We start from the raw sequence: 20,068 nt of genomic DNA on the forward strand, positions 1-20,068 counted from the left end.
TGTAAACCTAAGAGGCAGGACTCTGGGTTGGGTCGTAGGGCATGCCTAGTTATATCGGCTGCTGACTCGACTACTTGTTGCCAGGCTGCTAGTAAGGGTGGACAATCCCATACCATGTGGTAAAAATTTGCTTCAGGTGCCCCAAACTTGGACATTTGGATTCCGTTGCAGGAAACATGTGTTTAATTTGAGATGGGTAAAGATAGGATTGGTGTAGGTAGTTAAACTGCGTATAACGGAACCTGAGGTTACGCCACACACTTTTAACAGTTGATAGTGCTAATGCCTATGACTTCTGTGACAAAGGGATCGTGAGTTCTGAGTCCCAACGAACTCGGGTGGACTCCATGTTCGCGCAGGCAGTAATGATCAAGGAATTGTATTACATGGACATCTCTTTTTTGGTATCGGTGTAGATAGCATGATTGGGAGTATCTGGGATGACTGTGGTTCCTCATCTCCCTCATTCCAGGTGTACTGTATTAGGCGTCTTAATGCACAATACACCAAAAAAGCGCCAGCGTGTAGGCCTTTAGTGTCCCTTAATTTGTCAAACGTCAGTAGTGTGCCCGCTGAAAAATAGTCTCCCACCAGCTCCAGCTTTGCCACCCATCATGGAGCCATGTTGTGTTGTCCAAGTGTAGCACGGGCCTTTGGTAAGTGTGAGATTGGAATCAGCAGCGAGTACGGTATGTTAGAATTTTTGCAGTGAATGTATCTAAGCCAGAAGGCTCTAGCCGCATCTGTCAGGATGTTACCTCGAAGAGTAGGCCATGTGTTATTGGTCTGCCGTGTGTATATTGGGGTCTGGCCAAGGAGGTTGAATATGATAGTTTTTTCTGACGTCTGAGGCTCCTCCAACCATTGGAGCGGCCATTGCAGTTGTGCTGCTGCGTAATGTAATTCAAGATAAGGCATACCAAGGCCCCCTTTATCCTGTGAGCACTGCGTTGTGGTCAATGCCACTCAACACCTATCCTTCCCCCAAAACAAGTCTGTTAATAACTATGCAGAATTTAAAAAAGCAAATGGGGAAAGAGAATTGGCATCGCCGCAATGAAATATAATAGTCCAGGAAGATTTAGCATTTTAGCTATGGCCACTCTGCTCATGGGTGATAGTGAGAGTAAGCCTCAGAAGGAAAGTGAGCCTTTTATTGACCTGATAGCGTGATCACGTTGCCCTCCCTCAGGTCTTTAGTGGTGTGATATATTTGTATCCCCAAATAGTTAAAAGTGGTGTGGCACCACGGTAGATGATAGCTTGGGAGGGTTGGCTGCACGCCCAAGGGGACAGATTCTAATGTAAAAATAGAAGACTTGGTCCAATTTGCTCTCAGCCCTGATATTGCAACAAAGGAGTCTAGTAGAGACATAACCTCTGGTACAGCGGTTGTGTGGTCACGTAAATATATTAAGGCATCATCCGCATACAGGGATATGATGTGATACAGGTGCATTTCTGGTATTCCCCAGAGTGGTGCATTCTGGCGCAGTCGGGCTGTCAGAGATTTCATCGCTATTGCGAACAATAAAGGAGAGAGTGGGCATCCCTGTCTGGTGCCCCGGTGTATAGGGAATCTATCCAAGATAATTTGCCCTGTCTTAACTCGGGCTATCGGGTTAGAGTACAAAGTGTTGATCCAAGACATATATCCTGGCCTGAAGCCCATCCTGTGTAGGGTTTCATTAAGAAAGTCCCAATTGAGGGTATTGAACGCTTTTTCACTGTCAAGGGATATAGCCACACTGTTGTGAGTCGGCCCTGGGATGCTGTGGAGGAGGCTTATCAATCTCCCAATATTCAGGAAAGTGCTCCGTCTGGGAAGAAAACCCGACTGGTCCTCATGTATCAAGTAAGGGATTAAGGGGAGGAGTCTGTTAGCTAGAATATTCCCCAGGATTTTACAATCTATGTTTAATAAGGGGAGTGGGCGGTAAGAGCTCACGTCCCAGGGGACCACGACCAGGCATAGGCAGAACTACTGTGAGGGCCTCACGCAATGACTCCAGAAGTTGACCAGTTATGTGTGCTTCATTGTACATGGCAAGCATGGGTTGTAAAAGGTGGTGTGTATGTGCTGCATAATATTAGACAGGCAAGTCGTCTGTGCCTGGAGCCTTATTGCAGGCCATTTGAGTTAATGCTATGTCAACCTCCTCTAAACTGAGGGGATTATCTAGTTCATTCATTTGTTCCGGTTGTAGTTGTGGTAGAGGGAGCAAGTCTAAAAAAGCAGACATTTGCACAGGTGTGGGTGCTGGGGTAGCCGTATACAATGATTGTAGGTTTGAAAGGCTGTGTTTATGGCACCCTGTGTGTTATCTACTTCACGTAAGTCCAGTCTAATTGCTCCAAAGGGGGTTCGCTGTGGTAAGTCCCGAACCAGCTACACCAGTAGGCGGCCTGATCTGTCACCCTCCGCATATTGTCGTGTCACGTGGTGCCTGTAGTTGTATCTACCTAGCTGAGCATAGTCTTCCCTATAGTTGATACGTATCTTGTGGAGAGTCTTGGTACCAGCCGTACGGTTGGCAACAGCCACCTCTGTCTGTCGCATTTTAGTTTCCAGTGTGGTCACCTCACGGAGCAATACCTGTCTAACACCCAGAGAGGCAGGCATGCAGTGGCCACGTACCACTACCTTGTGTGCTTCTCATTCAGTGGCACGGCGAGGTGTGAATTATTATTCTGTGCAAAATATGTGGATATGCATTTGGTTAGTTCCTCATGAAAAGGGGGATCTGATAGTGTTTCTACCCGTAAGTACCAAGTCAGTATTTTCGTGATTGGTCTGCCCCAGCATAGAACCACCATCAAAGGACAGTGGTCAGACATGGTGCGAGACAGATATAGAGAACTCTGTTCTCTTTGTATCATGGCCACTGGTGCCAACAGCAGATATGTCCCAGTATGCAGGTTGTGGACTGGAGAATAAAAGGAGTATTCCCGCTCTGATGGGTTCTCCTCCTGCCATAAACTGGATAGTCCGCAATCTGACCTCCAGCTGTGAACTTTTGGGAGGTATGTCTACTCGGTGCACTCAGCAGTGGTGGATGGGACCGGTCTAGTACAATATCAGGTAGACAATTAAAATCCTGACCCCACAGACTCTCCCCAGCTGGGTCCCGAAACAAACCGGGTGTTAGTGTGTTCAAGAAGCTCCGCTGATTGGCATTGGGTGCATATATTCCTACGAATGTTGAAGGTGTACCATCTAGTTGGCCTGCAGTTACAACGTACTGACCATTAGGATCTACGTCTGTTTGTTCTGACTTGTAGGGTACTCCTGGTGCGACCCTTATTACCACACCCCGCGCAAATGATGATGTCACAGTACTGAATACTTGCCCCTTCCAACTGGAGCCATGTTTCTTAAGGGTGGCTTCTGATATGTGTGTTTCCTGAAGCATGGCTATATGTACTTGACCTCGCTTCAAGTGCGCATATATACAATGTCTCTTGAATGGTATTGCCATACCCCTTACTTTCCACGTAACCACATTATAGCATGTTACAAAAGATTGTGCTTGCATAGCCATGTAGGTACGTGAATCTGACATTGTGTTAGGGTCCAAATCACCCTCCCTTTGTTTATACCAAAAGGGCTTGTGTGTTCCCTTCATATTATGTTGCCCCTTCCCATATATCCTCTATTCCGCCCTACTCTCAACTCACTAGCAATGATTGGCGGCAGTAGCAGGGGAGTGATAACATGCATAATTAAGGACGGCAACAGGCCTAATGGAAAATCAAAGCAACACTTTACAAACAACATTAAGCTAGGACTACGTGACCCGTAGTCAGGCGTAAGGGTAAACTGGTCCATATGGTACAATTTGTGGGGGGGTGGGTGTCTTCTGTGGGTTGGCTTGTGCGCTCGGCCCACAGGATATCGAGCTGTTCCCTCAAACCACTCCACGCTCAATTATGAGATCTTGTTCCCTCCTGCAAGCCATGGTGCTCTCGGCGCAGCCCATAGGACAGCCTCAGTCAGTTAATATGGATGGTAAAGTTGCAAAATGCTTGTATAACTCCGTATTACTGTGGGGGTCGACGTTCCCAAAGGAGCTATTTTATTGCAGACGACATGAGACTCCATGTGGTTTCGTTTTTACTCCTCTGAGGCTGAGCGGGTGGTCCACGATGAGCACTAGCACTCAGCGAAGGAGCATAGCCTCATAGCTCATCAGCTGAGCAGGGAGTGAGTGGCGTCCCACGGAAAGACTCCTCAGAGTCACTATGATCTCCCTGCTCAGGATCTATGACAGGGGACTCCTGAAGTGTTGCAAATGGGTTTGACGTGAACTGTGTGGCTTCAAGTAATGCCTGGGACTGTTCCTCCTCAACCTGTGCCAGTGTAGGTCTAGCCCCCAGGCATGTGCGAAGTTTGCATTTCCTCTTAGGGGTCAACCACTGCTTTGCTGTGTCCGCCTTGTGTGATGGCTTGGCCAGGCCCTTGGCATGAAGCCAGGTCCAGGTGTCCTCGGGTGACGCAAATATGTGAATTTTTGCACCACCATCCTGCATGTGCAATTTTGCTAGATAGAGTAGGGCATACTTAATGTTGTGTTCTTGGAGACGTTGATTCGCCATAAAAAAGGAGTTGTTTTTTTTTTTTTTTTTTAACTTCTGCTGTAAAATCGAGGTAGGCAGTAATGTTCACATCTTCAAATTTCTGTGGCCCATGTGTGCGAAGGAGTGGAAGCATTAGGTCTCTGTCCCGATAATTAAGAAGGTGAGCTATCAAAGGTCTTGAGGAAGCGCCCAGTGGCGGCGGTATGCCCGGAACTCTAGGGACCCACTGTATTGAGAAGAATTTCAGAACTTTATCTTGCAAGACCGTTTCTATAAGCCACTGTTCCAAAAACAATTCGACATTGGGACCTTCCGCTCTTACCTGGAACCCCACCAGACGGATATTGTTGCACTGTGATCTCCCCTCCGCTTCTTCTGCTCTCTGCTTTAGTGAGGCCACCTCTGTGCTCAGTTGTCTCATGTGATCCTGCAGTTCCTGAATTGATGGTCGAATTGCCGCTATATCAGATTCCGTTTAGCCAACTCTTTTGGACAACTGTAGTGATCTGCGCGAAGTAAGTTAACATCCTGTGTTATGGCATCAATTTTTGTTTCTAGGGATGTTTTAGTGTCTAAGATGGCTTGCAGAACTTTCTCAAATTGAAGGGTGGCATCCACTTGCTGCAGGGCATAAATTGTTCCCTACGACGATGCGGTCAGAGTAGTTGGAGTAGCCATCACCACAGCCGGGCGTTCTTGCTGTTTTCAGTTTCCCCATTTGGCTTCCTGAGTCTGTATTGTTTATGCAGTACCATAGACGTCCCTGTACTGGTGGCGGGGTCCCTCCCAGAGAATGGCTTGCAAGTAGGGTTTACATTCTACAGTACATATGATAGAGTCCTCACCAAAGTGGACTTCGCCTGCTCAGACACTGCGCCTGTGGCCAGTGCGCTCTCTAGCAGTCGGTCGCAACACCACACCGCGCGTGTCAAGGTGGTGGATTGGTTGCAATAGCCTGGCATAGAAGTGAGTTCTACTGTTTGGCTAGTGGCCTCAGTGTATTAAGCGATGTATGTGGCGGATCCCGCACCATGCTTTCTTGGCATGGGAAAACCCAAGGCTTCTGCGATGTATTAGTTCGCTGCCAGCATTGCTCTGGGATTGTCAGAGATGGCGCTCTACGGCGTGTCTGCTCCAGTGTTATTTATGGGGCCCATCAGTGTGTGTTCTGTGCACACGCAGGGTAATGCAGCACCTCGCAGCTCAGGTCCCCCTGTATTAATTCACAAATTGCTCTTGTAATTGTGATTGACGTCATCAGTTCCTCCCGGACCGCTGTTGCTTTAAATCAGCGCTCGTTAATAATGCCGGGCTGTTTCTCGGCATGCACCAATGCCACAGGGGAGCCCCGCCGATTTTCACCTCTACAACCGTGCATCCTCACGCATCGCCTGGTCAAGAGCTAGCGTCCTAGTGTGGGCCAGCACATCTCCACAAGTCCGTCTCTAGGCCTAGCCAGATGGAAGACGGGCGATCAGCACACTCCACACGCTGCAGCGTCTTCCTTCAGCAGCCCGCTGGGAGCTGTATTGGCAGGGGAGGGCTGAGGTAGCAAAAGACACATAGAGAGATCCAGCAATCACCGTTGTGCAGGATATTTAATCAGCCGAGTGAGGAGCTCAGATTCAAGCTACCGCTCCGGTAGCTTGATCTTGGACACGCCCCCCTTCAAAATTGGATTTACCATACCATTAGATTTGTCTACATGAAGACTCTAAAAATCTAACAATGTTTATTACTGTGGAAGGAAAGTTTCAGTTTAAGAGAACGCTCTTTGGATTGCCATTTGCGGCAAGTGTCTTCCAGCAGATGATATCCCGGGGGTTTGTCCAGCATCATCCATTTTCAAGATGATATTCACGTTTTTTGGGCAAAAGGAAAGAGCACAATCAAGTTCTAAAACAGGCCTTGCACAACTGCTTGAAGTAGGCCTCAGACTTACTTTACATAAGGGCAAGTGTGTGTCCTTTATCAATGAAATTGAATACTTGGGACAGACTATTTTGGGTGCCAGAGTAAGACCTAAAGGAGATCTTCTGAATGTCATCAGATCATCCCCTTCATCTCAAGACAAAGACCAATTAAAATCGATCATGCGTTTAATTGAATATTATTCGAAATTTGTTGAAATCTTTGCTGCAAACACAGAGGGTCAAGGGTGAGGTTTAGGAAAGGGTGTGTGTTCAAGTGGGATAAAAAGCAAGTTTGTTTAGAGCAAATGAAGGATGATATCTGTTCTGCTATGATTTTGGCAGTCTTTATTGACAGTAGATGCCAGAGGTGTGGGAATAGGAGCTGTTTGGTTCCAGTTACAGAAAGATGCAGAGAAGATTGTGGCTTTTGCAACCTGCTCTTTGACAGAAACAGAATATATTTATTCCATGATAGAGTGCAAGGCGTTGGTTGCAGGCTGAAGTGCTGAATATTTCAGAACATATTTGTAGGGTGTAAACGTTAAACTCTGTACTGACCACAGCCCGTTAGTCAAATTGTTAACACCAGGAGGAGCAGGGTAAAGGATCAGCGAGATTGGCAAGGCTGCGGTTCAATAGCAGGAATATTGCTATGATATTGAATATATTCCCATCTGGCGTACTGCCCAGGCAGATTGTCTTTCTTGCTTGCCAGTGGATTGGCAGTAAGTTGAAGATGCTGTGATAGATAAAGAGAAGGGCAGTTGCTTGATTGGATGAGGTTGCACTTTGTGGTAATGGTGCATTCACTAAAGATGAGTGTGGAAAAAGAAATGGAAGCCGGTGTAGTAATAAAAGAAGTCGAATGATGGTTGGAAAGGGACGGAGCGAGATTGCTGAAGGTCCAGCTATTGGACCACTTATCAAGATCTTAGATTAATTATCTTTGAATGGTCGGACTGTGGTAAGGAGGAATGATGAATTCGTTCCTCCTGAGAGTTTTAGGAGGATTAGACAACTTGCCCAAAAAGGGCACGGGGTCAGACTTTGACCAGATGTAAAGGTAATGTTTGGTGGCCAGGGATTGATGAGCAGATTTCTGAGTGGGTTGTGGGTTGTGAGTTGTATCATATGTAAAGAGGACAAAAAAACACTTACATTTGGTGCACAATCTAGAGGAGGTCACATTCATGACCCCGGAAGGGCGTAAAGTAGTGTGAGCAAAGACTAAACTGGTCCTTTGATTAGGGTGATGAGAAAGTACAGAAATGCCATTAAAAATGGTTAATTGTCAAATGTATGTGTGAGGTTACCACAAAAGCCACTTTTTATGTAGTAGAGAAGTGTTCCGGGAGGAGGGGTTTCCTCATACTCTGATTACCAATAATTGTATGCATCTTACTTTTCAGGACATAAAAATTTTCCTAAATAATTGTGGTATGAAGCACCGTTGTACTGCTTTGTACAATCCCCAAGCAAGTGAAATCACAGAAAGGTCTAACAATCTGGTAAAAGCTGCAGTTCAGAACAATCACAGTTTGTGCAAGCAATTTAATGAGTTTGTGTGGACACATCACCCTGCTGTGAACAATGTGGCATTAGTCTCTCTATTTGAGATCATAAACGGGAGGAAGCCTGGAGCCAAATTGATGCTAAGTGGGTTACTACATTTCAATGAAGGGAGTGAATCTCTGGTCAGACAGGAGAATGTACAACACATCATCAAAGTAGGAGATTGGGTCAAGGTTAAGGATGGATGTGTGAGAGTGGGGCTGTCCCGTTTCCATTGGCCATTTGAAGTGAAGGAGGTGGATGAGTAGTACATGGTGTTGAAAAATTGTAACACGCGGAATAGATCCAGAGTGGCTCTTTATCAAAAGGGTGGTGAGTGTGAGTTGAGCAATGAAAATGATGGGTGTAGTGGGTCCATGTTGATGGGGATGACGAATTGAGGAGAAGACTAAAGAGTGAAAGTGGTAGCGTTGAAGAAAGAGTCTCTGGATATGGTGATCAAGGGGTGAGAGTGATAAGAGGGTATGCGATTGGAGGTCAGGAAGGGAGTGTGAATCGGACACAGAGAGAACGGAGACCGTCTGTGTATTTAGAGGACTATCTGTAAGGGTGATCATTTCCTGGTTTTTGGTGTTATACTTTGTGTTACTAAGTTTTGATGCTTAATTTTTTTCAGTTTTTGGTAATGAAAGAAGAGGAATATCTTATTGCCTTTAAGGCATATTGTACAATTCTTTGTTTAGTGTGTCCTCTTGTTTACTCCTGAACAAGGTATGCCACATAGAGTCATCTGCTTTGGGTCTGGCGCAGGGAATCTGTAAAGTATGTGAACCACCAAAACCGTCACCATGATTAGTGTAAATGGTGCATTCACTAAAGATGAGTGGGGGAAAAAGAACTGGAAGCCGGTGTAGTATTAAAAGAAGTAAGTCGAATGATGGTTGGAAAGGGACGGAGCGAGATTGCTGTAGCTCCTCCTATTGGACCACTTATCGAGATCTTAGATTAATTATCTTTGAATGGTCGGACTGTGCTAAGGAGGAATGATAAATTCGTTCCTCCTGAGAGTTTTAGGAGGATTAGACAACTTGCCCAAGAAGGGCACTGGGTCAGACTTTGACCAGACGTAAAGGGAATTTTTGGTGGCCACGGATTGATGATCAGATTTCTGAGTGGGTTGCGAGTTGTATCGTATGTAAAGAGGACAAAAAAAAGACTTAACGCCACATAGAATCTTCTGCTTTGGGTCTGGCACAGGGAATCTGTAAAGTATGTGAACCACCTAAACCGTCACTATGATTAGTGTACATTTTTGAGGCAGTCACAGCACAGGGTTGTGAGAGCAAACAGCATTGTCGGAGGAACTTCAAGGGAGAAAGTAAGATTAGATCAGGTTTGCTTTTAACTGGCAGTTTCCCAGGTCCTTGAACCTTCATGACTTTTCATCCATTTAAGCAGAAAACCCATTAACATGTGGAGTTATACATTAAGTTCCCCCGGTGCAGGATTTTTTCATGAATCTTTTGTCCTTAAGATAAGAAAATGTAATTTTGGGGACCGGTATGTCTCCATGGTTTCATTTAAAATGTGCACTTCTAGTGATGTTTAGCATAGACGGATGGAATGTGCTGCCTGTGTAGCTTATTTTATTAGCGGGTAACATTCAAATATTATTTTTGACAAATCGCAGCCAATGGAGTGTTCACACAATCATTTGATGTTCTGTATAGTTCTGATTTGATTTATACTTACTTTGATTTCACTTTTTTTGCTCTGATACATGTGTTTAATACATTCAGCTTTCATTGTTTCATATTTTAAAGTTTACTTTTTGTGTAATACCTCTACTTGTCTACCCTTAACACGTTTTTACATTAAAACAATTAAGTGCTTTTAAACGTTTCTTTTTTATTTGTTAGTGCCATCGGATTCCTGGAAGCCTTAGTGTGCATAAAGTTTGGCCAAGATCTCTTCAACAAAACTCACTTATTATACGTTGTGTTCTGGTTGATTTGTGTGGTAAGTTTCTGTTTTTAACCCCAAAAATATGTTGTTGTGCCGGGTTGCAAGTTAGTCCTAATTATCCAGCATTCATGTAATAGATAACATTGGTTTTGGACCTGCTGTTGAACATGGCACCATTTTTGATACTACAAAACTTTTTATGGAGTGTTATAGCGGTTTTGCAATACCTGCCTTACAGGAAAACATTTGACAAAACCTCGGTGGCAAGCTTGATGCAACAAAAGGCTGGCATGTAATGTTTGCTTCAGTGGAGCCGTTGCACGATTATTTCTTTTTTAATTTCTTTATTGAGTTCGTAACCAAATAGAACATTCAACAATTCTCATCCCTCTCTCTGCCTTCCCAGAAGAACCCACTTCATTGGTCCAGAATCGCTTTATGACATGTTACTATAAGTATATAGTACACCATTACATTTGGCACAGTTATGACTTAAAATAACAGACCAGCATCTCCAGTGCTGCTTCACTCTGTATGATCCGGCTTTTCCCGTTGTTCCTCATCAAGTCACTTCTGTAGTATCCTATAAGAATCTTGTTTCAACCAGATTCCAATTCATTGTGCCCCCTTGGTTTTCACCTGTATACCCATCTTTTGACTCCCTCCACATTCCGCTGATACCCATCCGAGCAACTCTTTTTCCATTGTGTTTTGGTTGGCAGTTGATTACTGACCCATCGTGCTACAGTACACTTTTTGGCCACAGCCAGACCCAGTTCAGCCACCTTAGACATCACATTGCTGTGTTTAGCTCTGGGCATCATTCCCAGCAGGCACACTTGTACTGTCATTTGTAGACCAGTTGCGGTCAGCTCATCGAGTCTTTCCATCACCTCCACCCAGAAACTCAAAATTCCAGGACATTCCCACCACAAAGGTGCCCATCTTTCTTTCACACTTGGACAGTTCTCCATGACACTCTGATTCATTTTGTGTAGCAAATGTGGTGCCTCATACACTCCGTGAAAACACTTGTAATTGATAACTTTAAATCTAGCACTACAAGTGACTCATTATCAACTATATCGCTCCGCTCCGTATCTGCTCTTCTGGTTCTTCGCCTGTTTCCCTTTCTCAGGGGGACTTAAGCTTATCCAGTATCTTGTCTCTGTGGAAGAAGCAATGTATTTAACCTTGTGATCTGTTTACCCTCCACTGCCAGTGCCTGGTTAACAGAGCGCACATTGGGTTCTTTGGGAAAGTCAGGTCATACTTTACATGTAGTCGTTGCCAGACCAGCTGGTTTCAGCCATTCTTGATGTTGGTTAAGTGGTGGGTGCCGACAGTGCACTCTTGTAAAATGTTTTAATTAATGTATTCATGTTCAGTTGCCTTGCTCTTCGGCTCACTGGTGAGTCTGTAGAGCTGGCAGTCTTAATAACAGATGCGGATGGGCCCCTGGCTTAACGTGTGAATGGGTAGCTGTAGTATTCTTGACTGAATTTTCATTTGTCATTATGAAACCGGATAGAGACTAGACAAAGCATTTACTTACTCGATAACTCTCTGTCAAGGTGACAAGGTGCTCATAATGCTTTTCAAAATGTTTGTTTCACTCACAGCTGGTTCTGTAACTCCTTAGACTTTTCAGGTAAAGATTGATGAGAGGAAACTTCATGTTCGATGGCATCTGTCGCTGTAGATACGCATGTTCTGCAATAGCTCGCCATCTGGTGTTGGGCCGGAGTGTTACAAGTTGTTTTTCTTCGAAGAAGTCTTTCGAGTCACGGGACCGAGTGACTCCTCCTTTTGTCTCCATTGCGCATGGGCGTCGACTCCATCTTCGATTGTTTTTTTTCCGCCATCGGGTTCGGACGTGTTCCTGTCGCTCCGAGTTTCGGAACAGAAAAAATAGTTAATTTCGGAAGATTTTCGTCGGTATTGTTGCGTCCGGGATCGGCGTACTTAGATTCAACACCGCATCGAAGATCGAAGAGCTCCGGTGCCCTTCGGGGTAGTTTTTCTATCCTCCGTCGGGGCCTGGTCGGCCCGACCGCGTGCTGAGGAACGCCGATGGAACGGACCCCGTTCCGTTTCTGCCCCAAATGCCACAATAAATACCCCTACACAGACCAACACTTGGTCTGCAACCTGTGCCTGTCACCTGAGCACAGCGAAGACACCTGCGAGGCCTGTCGTGCGTTCCGGTCCCGAAAAACACTCCGAGACCGTCGAGCCAGAAGACTTCAAATGGCGTCCGCACCGACAGCCCGACGGGAGTTCGAGGAACAGGAAGAGGAAGGTACCTTCTCGATCCAAGACTCAGACTCCGAAGGATTCGACGATACACAAACCGTGAGTAAGACGTCGAAAACCACACAAAGAAACATTTACAAGGCCCAGGGGACGCCACTGCCACCAGGCCATGGCTCAACCCATAAAATCGGTGACCGACCGTCGGCACCGAAAAAGGCCCAAACAGTGCCGAGATCGTCCGACTCCGGTCGAGACACCGGCACGCAGCCTTCTCGGGACCGAGAAAGTGCTGGAGACAAGCCTCGACACCGAGATGCCGGTGTGGACACGGCTCGACGCCGAGACAGCGGCACCGAAACAGATCGACGCCGAGAGGTTTCGGCCCCGAAAAGGAAAAAAGTCACCTCGGAGCCGAAAAAACACGCAGACAAAGTTTCGATGCCGAAACAAACTGCAAGCGACCCAGCTTCAGGCTCTTATACAGAAGAGCACTCGCTAACCTCCCAAATGCAGAAGCATAGGTTTGAGGAAGAGCTACAAGCAACTGATGCGGACCATACACAAAAGCGTATCTTCATTCAGCAGGGGACAGGAAAAATAAGCACCCTTCCCCCCATTAGGAGAAAGAGAAGGTTGGAGTTCCAGACAGAACAAGCACCACAACCAAAAGTGGTGAAAAGAGTTACACCACCACCCTCTCCTCCGCCCGTGATTAACGTTTCACCAGCACAAACGCCATCACACTCCCCAGCTCACACCACCATGAGCCAGGGTGACCAAGACCAGGACGCATGGGACCTATACGACGCCCCAGTGTCAGATAACAGCCCAGAGGCATACCCTACAAAACCATCTCCACCAGAAGACAGCACCGCGTACTCTCAGGTGGTGGCTAGAGCAGCACAATTTCACAACGTAAGCCTCCACTCAGAACAGGTCGAGGATGATTTCTTGTTCAACACACTCTCCTCCACCCACAGCTCCTACCAAAGCCTGCCTATGCTCCCTGGTATGCTCCGGCACGCAAAAGACATATTTAAGGACCCGGTCAAAAGTAGGGCAATCACACCAAGGGTGGAAAAAAAGTATAAGCCGCCTCCTACGGACCCGGCTTTCATCACAACACAGCTGCCACCAGACTCTGTTGTTGTAGGAGCAGCTAGGAAAAGGGCCAACTCTCACACATCTGGAGATGCACCACCCCCAGATAAAGAAAGCCGCAAGTTTGATGCAGCTGGTAAGAGAGTCGCAGCACAAGCTGCAAACCAGTGGCGCATCGCGAACTCCCAGGCACTACTTGCGCGCTATGACAGAGCCCACTGGGACGAGATGCAACATCTCATTGAACATCTGCCCAAAGACTTCCAAAATAGGGCAAAACAAGTGGTTGAGGAGGGACAGGCCATCTCCAACAACCAGATCCGCTCCTCCATGGACGCTGCAGATACAGCTGCACGGACAATTAATACATCTGTAACTATCAGACGGCATGCATGGCTCCGAACGTCTGGATTTAAACCAGAGATTCAACAAGCAGTTCTCAATATGCCTTTTAATGAAAAAGAACTGTTCGGTCCAGAAGTGGACACAGCGATTGAGAAACTCAAAAAAGATACGGACACTGCCAAAGCCATGGGCGCACTCTACTCCCCGCAGAGCAGAGGGAATTACAGCTCATTCCGTAAAACGCCCTTTCGAGGGGGGTTTCGGGGTCAAAGCACACAAGCCAGCACCTCACAAGCCACACCGTCCAGTTACCAAGGACAGTATAGAGGAGGTTTTCGGGGACAATATAGAGGAGGGCAATTCCCTAGAAATAGAGGAAGATTCCAAAGCCCCAAAACCCCTACTACTAAACAGTGACTCACATGTCACTCACCCCCTCCACACAACACCAGTGGGGGGACGAATAGGTCATTATTACAGAGCATGGGAGAAAATCACTACAGACACTTGGGTTCTAGCAATTATCCAACATGGTTACTGCATAGAATTTCTACAGTTCCCTCCAAACATACCACCAAAAGCACAAAATTTAACAACACACCATTCCAATCTCCTAGAGATAGAAGTGCAGGCACTATTGCAAAAGAATGCAATCGAATTAGTGCCAAACACACAAATAAACACAGGAGTTTACTCACTGTACTTTCTGATACCAAAGAAGGACAAAACACTGAGACCAATCCTAGACCTCAGAGTAGTCAACACTTTCATCAAATCAGACCACTTCCACATGGTCACACTACAAGAAGTATTGCCATTGCTAAAGCTGCACGACTACATGGCAACTTTAGACCTCAAGGATGCTTATTTCCATATACCAATACACCCATCGCACAGGAAATACCTAAGGTTTGTATTCAAAGGAATACATTACCAATTCAAGGTACTGCCTTTCGGATTAACAACCGCACCAAGAGTCTTTACCAAATGTCTAGCGGTAGTCGCTGCACACATCAGAAGGCAGCAAATACATGTGTTCCCATATCTAGACGACTGGCTAATCAAGGCCCATTCATTAATAGAGTGCTCAAATCACACAAATCATATCATACAAACCCTCTTCAAACTAGGGTTCACCGTCAATTTCACAAAATCCAAAATTCTGCCACGCAAGGTACAACAATACCTGGGAGCCATAATAGACACATCAAAAGGAGTAGCCACTCCAAGTCCACAAAGAATTCAAAATTTCAACACCATCATACAACGCATGTATCCAACACAAAAGATACAAGCAAAGATGGTATTACAACTCCTAGGCATGATGTCATCATGCATAGCCATTGTCCCAAACGCAAGACTGCACATGAGGCCCTTACAACAATGCCTAGCATCACAGTGGTCTCAAGCACAGGGTCACCTTCTAGATCTGGTGTTAATAGACCGCCAAACTTACCTCTCGCTTCTGTGGTGGAACAACATAAATTTAAACAAGGGGCGGCCTTTCCAAGACCCAGTGCCACAATACGTAATAACAACAGATGCTTCCATGACAGGGTGGGGAGCACACCTCGTTCAACACAGCATACAAGGACAATGGAACGTACATCAAACAAAACTGCATATCAATCACCTAGAACTTCTTGCAGTTTTTCAAGCACTAAAAGCTTTCCAACCAATAATAGTTCACAAATACATTCTCGTCAAAACAGACAACATGACAACAATGTATTATCTAAACAAGCAGGGAGGGACGCACTCCACGCAGTTAAGCCTGTTAGCACAAAAAATTTGGCATTGGGCAATTCACAACCAAATTCGCCTAATTGCACAGTTTATACCAGGGATACAAAATCAACTCGCAGACAATCTCTCTCGAGATCACCAACAGGTCCACGAATGGGAAATTCACCCCCAAATACTGAACACTTATTTCAAACTCTGGGGAACACCTCAGATAGACTTGTTTGCGACAAGGGAGAACGCAAAATGCCAAAACTTCGCATCCAGATACCCACACAAACAATCCCAAGGCAATGCCCTATGGATGAACTGGTCAGGGATATTTGCTTACGCTTTTCCTCCTCTCCCTCTCCTTCCTTACCTGGTAAACAAACTCAGTCAAAGCAAACTCAAACTCATATTGATAGCACCAACTTGGGCAAGGCAACCCTGGTACACAACGCTGCTAGACCTATCAGTGGTACCCTGCATCAAATTGCCCAACAGGCCAGATCTGTTGACACAGCACAACCAAAAGATCAGACACCCAGATCCAGCATCGCTGAATCTAGCAATCTGGCTCCTGAAATCCTAGAATTCGGGCACTTACAACTTACCCAAGAATGTATGGAAGTCATAAAACAAGCAAGAAGGCCATCCACCAGGCACTGCTATGCAAGTAAATGGAAGAGGTTTGTTTGCTACTGCCATATTAATCAAATACAACCATTACACACAACTCCAGAACATGTAGTGGGTTACTTGCTTCACTTACAAAAATCTAACCTAGCTTTCTCTTCCATTAAGATTCACCTTGCAGCAATATCTGCATACCTGCAGACTACCTATTCAACTTCCCTATATAAAATACCAGTCATTAAAGCATTCATGGAGGGCCTTAGGAGAATTATACCACCAAGAACACTACCTGTTCCTTCATGGAACCTAAATGTTGTCCTAACTAGACTTATGGGTCCACCTTTTGAACCCATGCACTCCTGCGACATACAGTTCCTAACCTGGAAGGTGGCATTTCTCATCGCCATTACTTCCCTGAGAAGAGTAAGCGAGATTCAGGCGTTTACTATACAGGAACCTTTTATACAACTACACAAAAATAAAGTCGTCCTAAGGACCAATCCTAAATTTTTGCCAAAGGTTATTTCACCGTTCCATCTAAATCAAACAGTGGAACTTCCGGTGTTCTTTCCACAGCCAGATACCGTAGCTGAAAGGGCACTACATACATTAGATGTCAAAAGAGCATTAATGTATTACATTGACAGAACAAAGAACATCAGAAAGACTAAACAACTCTTTATTGCATTTCAAAAACCTCATGCAGGAAACCCAATTTCAAAACAAGGTATAGCCAGATGGATAGTTAAATGCATCCAAATCTGCTACCTTAAAGCTAAACGACAGCTGCCCATTACACCAAGGGCACACTCAACCAGAAAGAAAGGTGCTACCATGGCCTTTCTAGGAAACATCCCAATGCAAGAAATATGTAAGGCAGCCACATGGTCTACGCCTCACACATTCACCAAGCACTACTGTGTAGACGTGTTATCCGCACAACAAGCCACAGTAGGTCAAGCTGTATTAAGGACATTATTTCAGACTACTTCCACTCCTACAGGCTGATCCACCGCTTTTGGGGAAATAACTGCTTACTAGTCTATTGCAGAACATGCGTATCTACAGCGACAGATGCCATCGAACTGAAAATGTCACTTACCCAGTGTACATCTGTTCGTGGCATCAGTCGCAGTAGATTCGCATGTGCCCACCCGCCTCCCCGGGAGCCTGTAGCAGTTTGGAAGTTACCTTCAATTATTTATATATGTATCATCTCAACCTTAAATAAGTGCATACTTAGTCACTCCATTGCATGGGCACTATTACTACAATTCAACTCCTACCTCACCCTCTGCGGGGAAAAACAATCGAAGATGGAGTCGACGCCCATGCGCAATGGAGACAAAAGGAGGAGTCACTCGGTCCCGTGACTCGAAAGACTTCTTCGAAGAAAAACAACTTGTAACACTCCGGCCCAACACCAGATGGCGAGCTATTGCAGAACATGCGAATCTACTGCGACTGATGCCACGAACAGATGTACACTGGGTAAGTGACATTTTCATTACTGAACACTTACTAATTGTATCAGGCATTCCAACAGTTTCTGGAGATTGTTTACAGTTGATTACGGTAATCCGACAGTTACTGTTGATGCTCGGCTCTTTGCCTTTGGACGTGAGGGCCATTGAAGCCTCCACCAGAAGAGGGCACAGCATTTTTTCATAACTACCTCTCTTGATTGCACTCACTTTGCAGTTTATGTTGGTGGCAGTTAATGTATTGTCTACAGTCATGCGTTTAAACACAGTATTTCCCTACCTCCAAACACTATCATTTCACTTGTTTGAAATGAATAATTAACAAAACACCTTGTGTTCTTCCGAATGAAATACTAATGCCCCCAAAACACATTATTATTGACTTCCCATTAGTGCCAGGGCCTACAGTTATAGGACCATTAAAAAATCTCCAGATCGATTTGAAGTGTTTGTTTTGAGTGACCTGCTTGATTCTACACCCAAAGAACAACTTTGCTCTTTAGATATTTGCCTGTAACTTCAAGGCTGGGTCCGATCTAAATGGGTCATCACAGGCTTTAATCTTTGAGACTGATTAAATAAGTCCCATTGATTTGAGTAATTGAGGGTACCTACTGTTAATTAAAATAACTTAAAATTGTATTCTTTGCTATTCCTGTGGGAACATATTTAGTCAACCATCAACAGTCTACACCTTTTAAATGCAATCATTGTTTTAGTCTTGTTGTGAGTTTTACTAATTTCTGTTTTTCTCCTTGCAGGCCATTACAACCTTCCTGTGTTTGTATGGCATGGTGTGGTACGCAGATCACTGTGGTCCACGGCAAAAGGTACTATTTATTAAGCTAGAATTATGTGTTCTACTGTCATTTTATGGGCGGAGGTAAGTCAGCACAGGTGTGAAGTTTGATGGACATACGTCTCCCAGCAAACTGTCCTCTACAAGGGTGTATTAGTAGCTAAATGGTCCACATGTTCATGCGTTTCTGTCATACTAATTGTGTAAGTTTAAACCCCACTTACGAGCTTTAAACTCCAATTACATCTCTAGTACTAGCCGTATGCATGTCCTGTGTTTGCGAGCTGCATTAAACATCAATAATGGAAGTACTATTTTACGAGATGAAGGTTTTCAACCATATGGGGAGAGCTAGCATTCAGTGAATAAATGGTCAATCTGCAGTTCTCAAGGTTCTCCTTGGGCTATGCCTTTGATGAGTTCCGCTACCGTTTGGCTAATACGAATACCAACCACATGCACCTGTGTTGCATATTTTCATCGCATGGCTTTTTTGTCATATGTTCTTACTCTTAGCTTACCAGTCATAGGTACATGGCACCAGCTGAAAAGATGGTGTAGTAGAATCAGGTATACATCCACTCGGGTGGTTTGCTTTCCTGAGCCGTTTGTTTACAGCAAATTGAAGATAGTGTTTGCAATATGTCGGTAAGCTTTAGGATTTCAAAAAATAGAACAGTTGCATACAAGCAGGAACATATTTGTCTGAAATGTTCATTTAAGTCATGAAGTTCAAGAACTAGTTCTACAATAGCATTACTGCAAGGACGTCCTAAACCCACTCAGAAACCACGAGTTGTACAAGGTGAAAAGTTCTAGAGGTTCATTTAAAATATCTATTGGAGAGAAGAATCCTCCAATCTCCGTTGCAGAGGAAGATTGATTGGACTTTGCGTCGCTCTAGAGGGAGGAACTTTCAGAAACTGTGTTTGAATCCTGGGGTCCGGAGATAAAGTTTTGCTTTTTAAAATCTGGGGAAAGGGAGGCAAGTGCGTCCTTGTTGTGTAGTGAGCGTTTGTTGACAGAAGATGGGATATACCTCTCCATGAAAAGCATGGAAATGGAAATCTTATGTACAGAGAGTACTAAGTAATATTTGTTTATTGCAGACGTTGTCAGAATGTGAAGATAGCACTTACAACACAGATGTTCCATGGCACCATTCAGATTCCAGTACCGGTGAGTACAAACAATTGCTGTATTTTTTAAAAAGTTTTACTTATATTTTCCAATTAAATGCAGTTGTAGAAACAGACATGCACAGCATCGTACTGATGCAACATGCATCCAACACATATTGAGACATTATACATTCGTTAGTGATCTTCACATTCACACTGTGCTAGAAGGATACACAACGCTAAGGATCATCCAGTCAGGTCTCCCAGCAGAAGGGTAGGCAAAGTTATCTAGAAATGTAAACAGATTAAGCATGAGCGACTGATGTATCGTTTTGTGAGTGCGGTGCCTAGCCTGGGTTGATAATGATGGGCGCATAGTCACATGTCATGAGTTTATTACCAACAAAATGTGTCCCTATGAAGAGCGTTAGCGGCTGTAGGAGCCACAGGGAAGATTTATTTGTCATGCGAGTGTGATCAGATAGTGTAAAGGGGTCAGTATCTTCCAGACAGTTAACTCTTGTAATTGAGAGGTAGGTCTGCAAGGGGCCCCAAATATTTCGGGGTCTTGAACTCTCGGGAAGGAGCTCAGCGTAGGTAATTAACTGGCCCCTACAGTATATGAGGTCTGGC

At 45.0% G+C, this 20,068-nt stretch overlaps 1 protein-coding gene across 2 annotated transcripts in view; it reads left to right on the top strand.

Moving 5' to 3' along the window:
• The window catches only part of PTDSS1 (phosphatidylserine synthase 1), a 371,911-nt gene that overhangs the window by 309,301 nt on the left and 42,542 nt on the right, over positions 1–20,068 (top strand). For both annotated transcript variants that reach the window (XM_069220513.1, XM_069220514.1), the window contains exons 10-12: positions 9,923–10,022; positions 18,277–18,345; positions 19,424–19,493. In XM_069220513.1, coding sequence (XP_069076614.1) covers positions 9,923–10,022; positions 18,277–18,345; positions 19,424–19,493 — 239 coding nt within the window. The remainder of the gene's footprint in view (positions 1–9,922; positions 10,023–18,276; positions 18,346–19,423; positions 19,494–20,068) is intronic.

The sequence above is a fragment of the Pleurodeles waltl genome, chromosome 2_2 (assembly GCF_031143425.1).
Source record: "Pleurodeles waltl isolate 20211129_DDA chromosome 2_2, aPleWal1.hap1.20221129, whole genome shotgun sequence".
Taxonomy (NCBI): Eukaryota; Metazoa; Chordata; class Amphibia; order Caudata; family Salamandridae; genus Pleurodeles; species Pleurodeles waltl.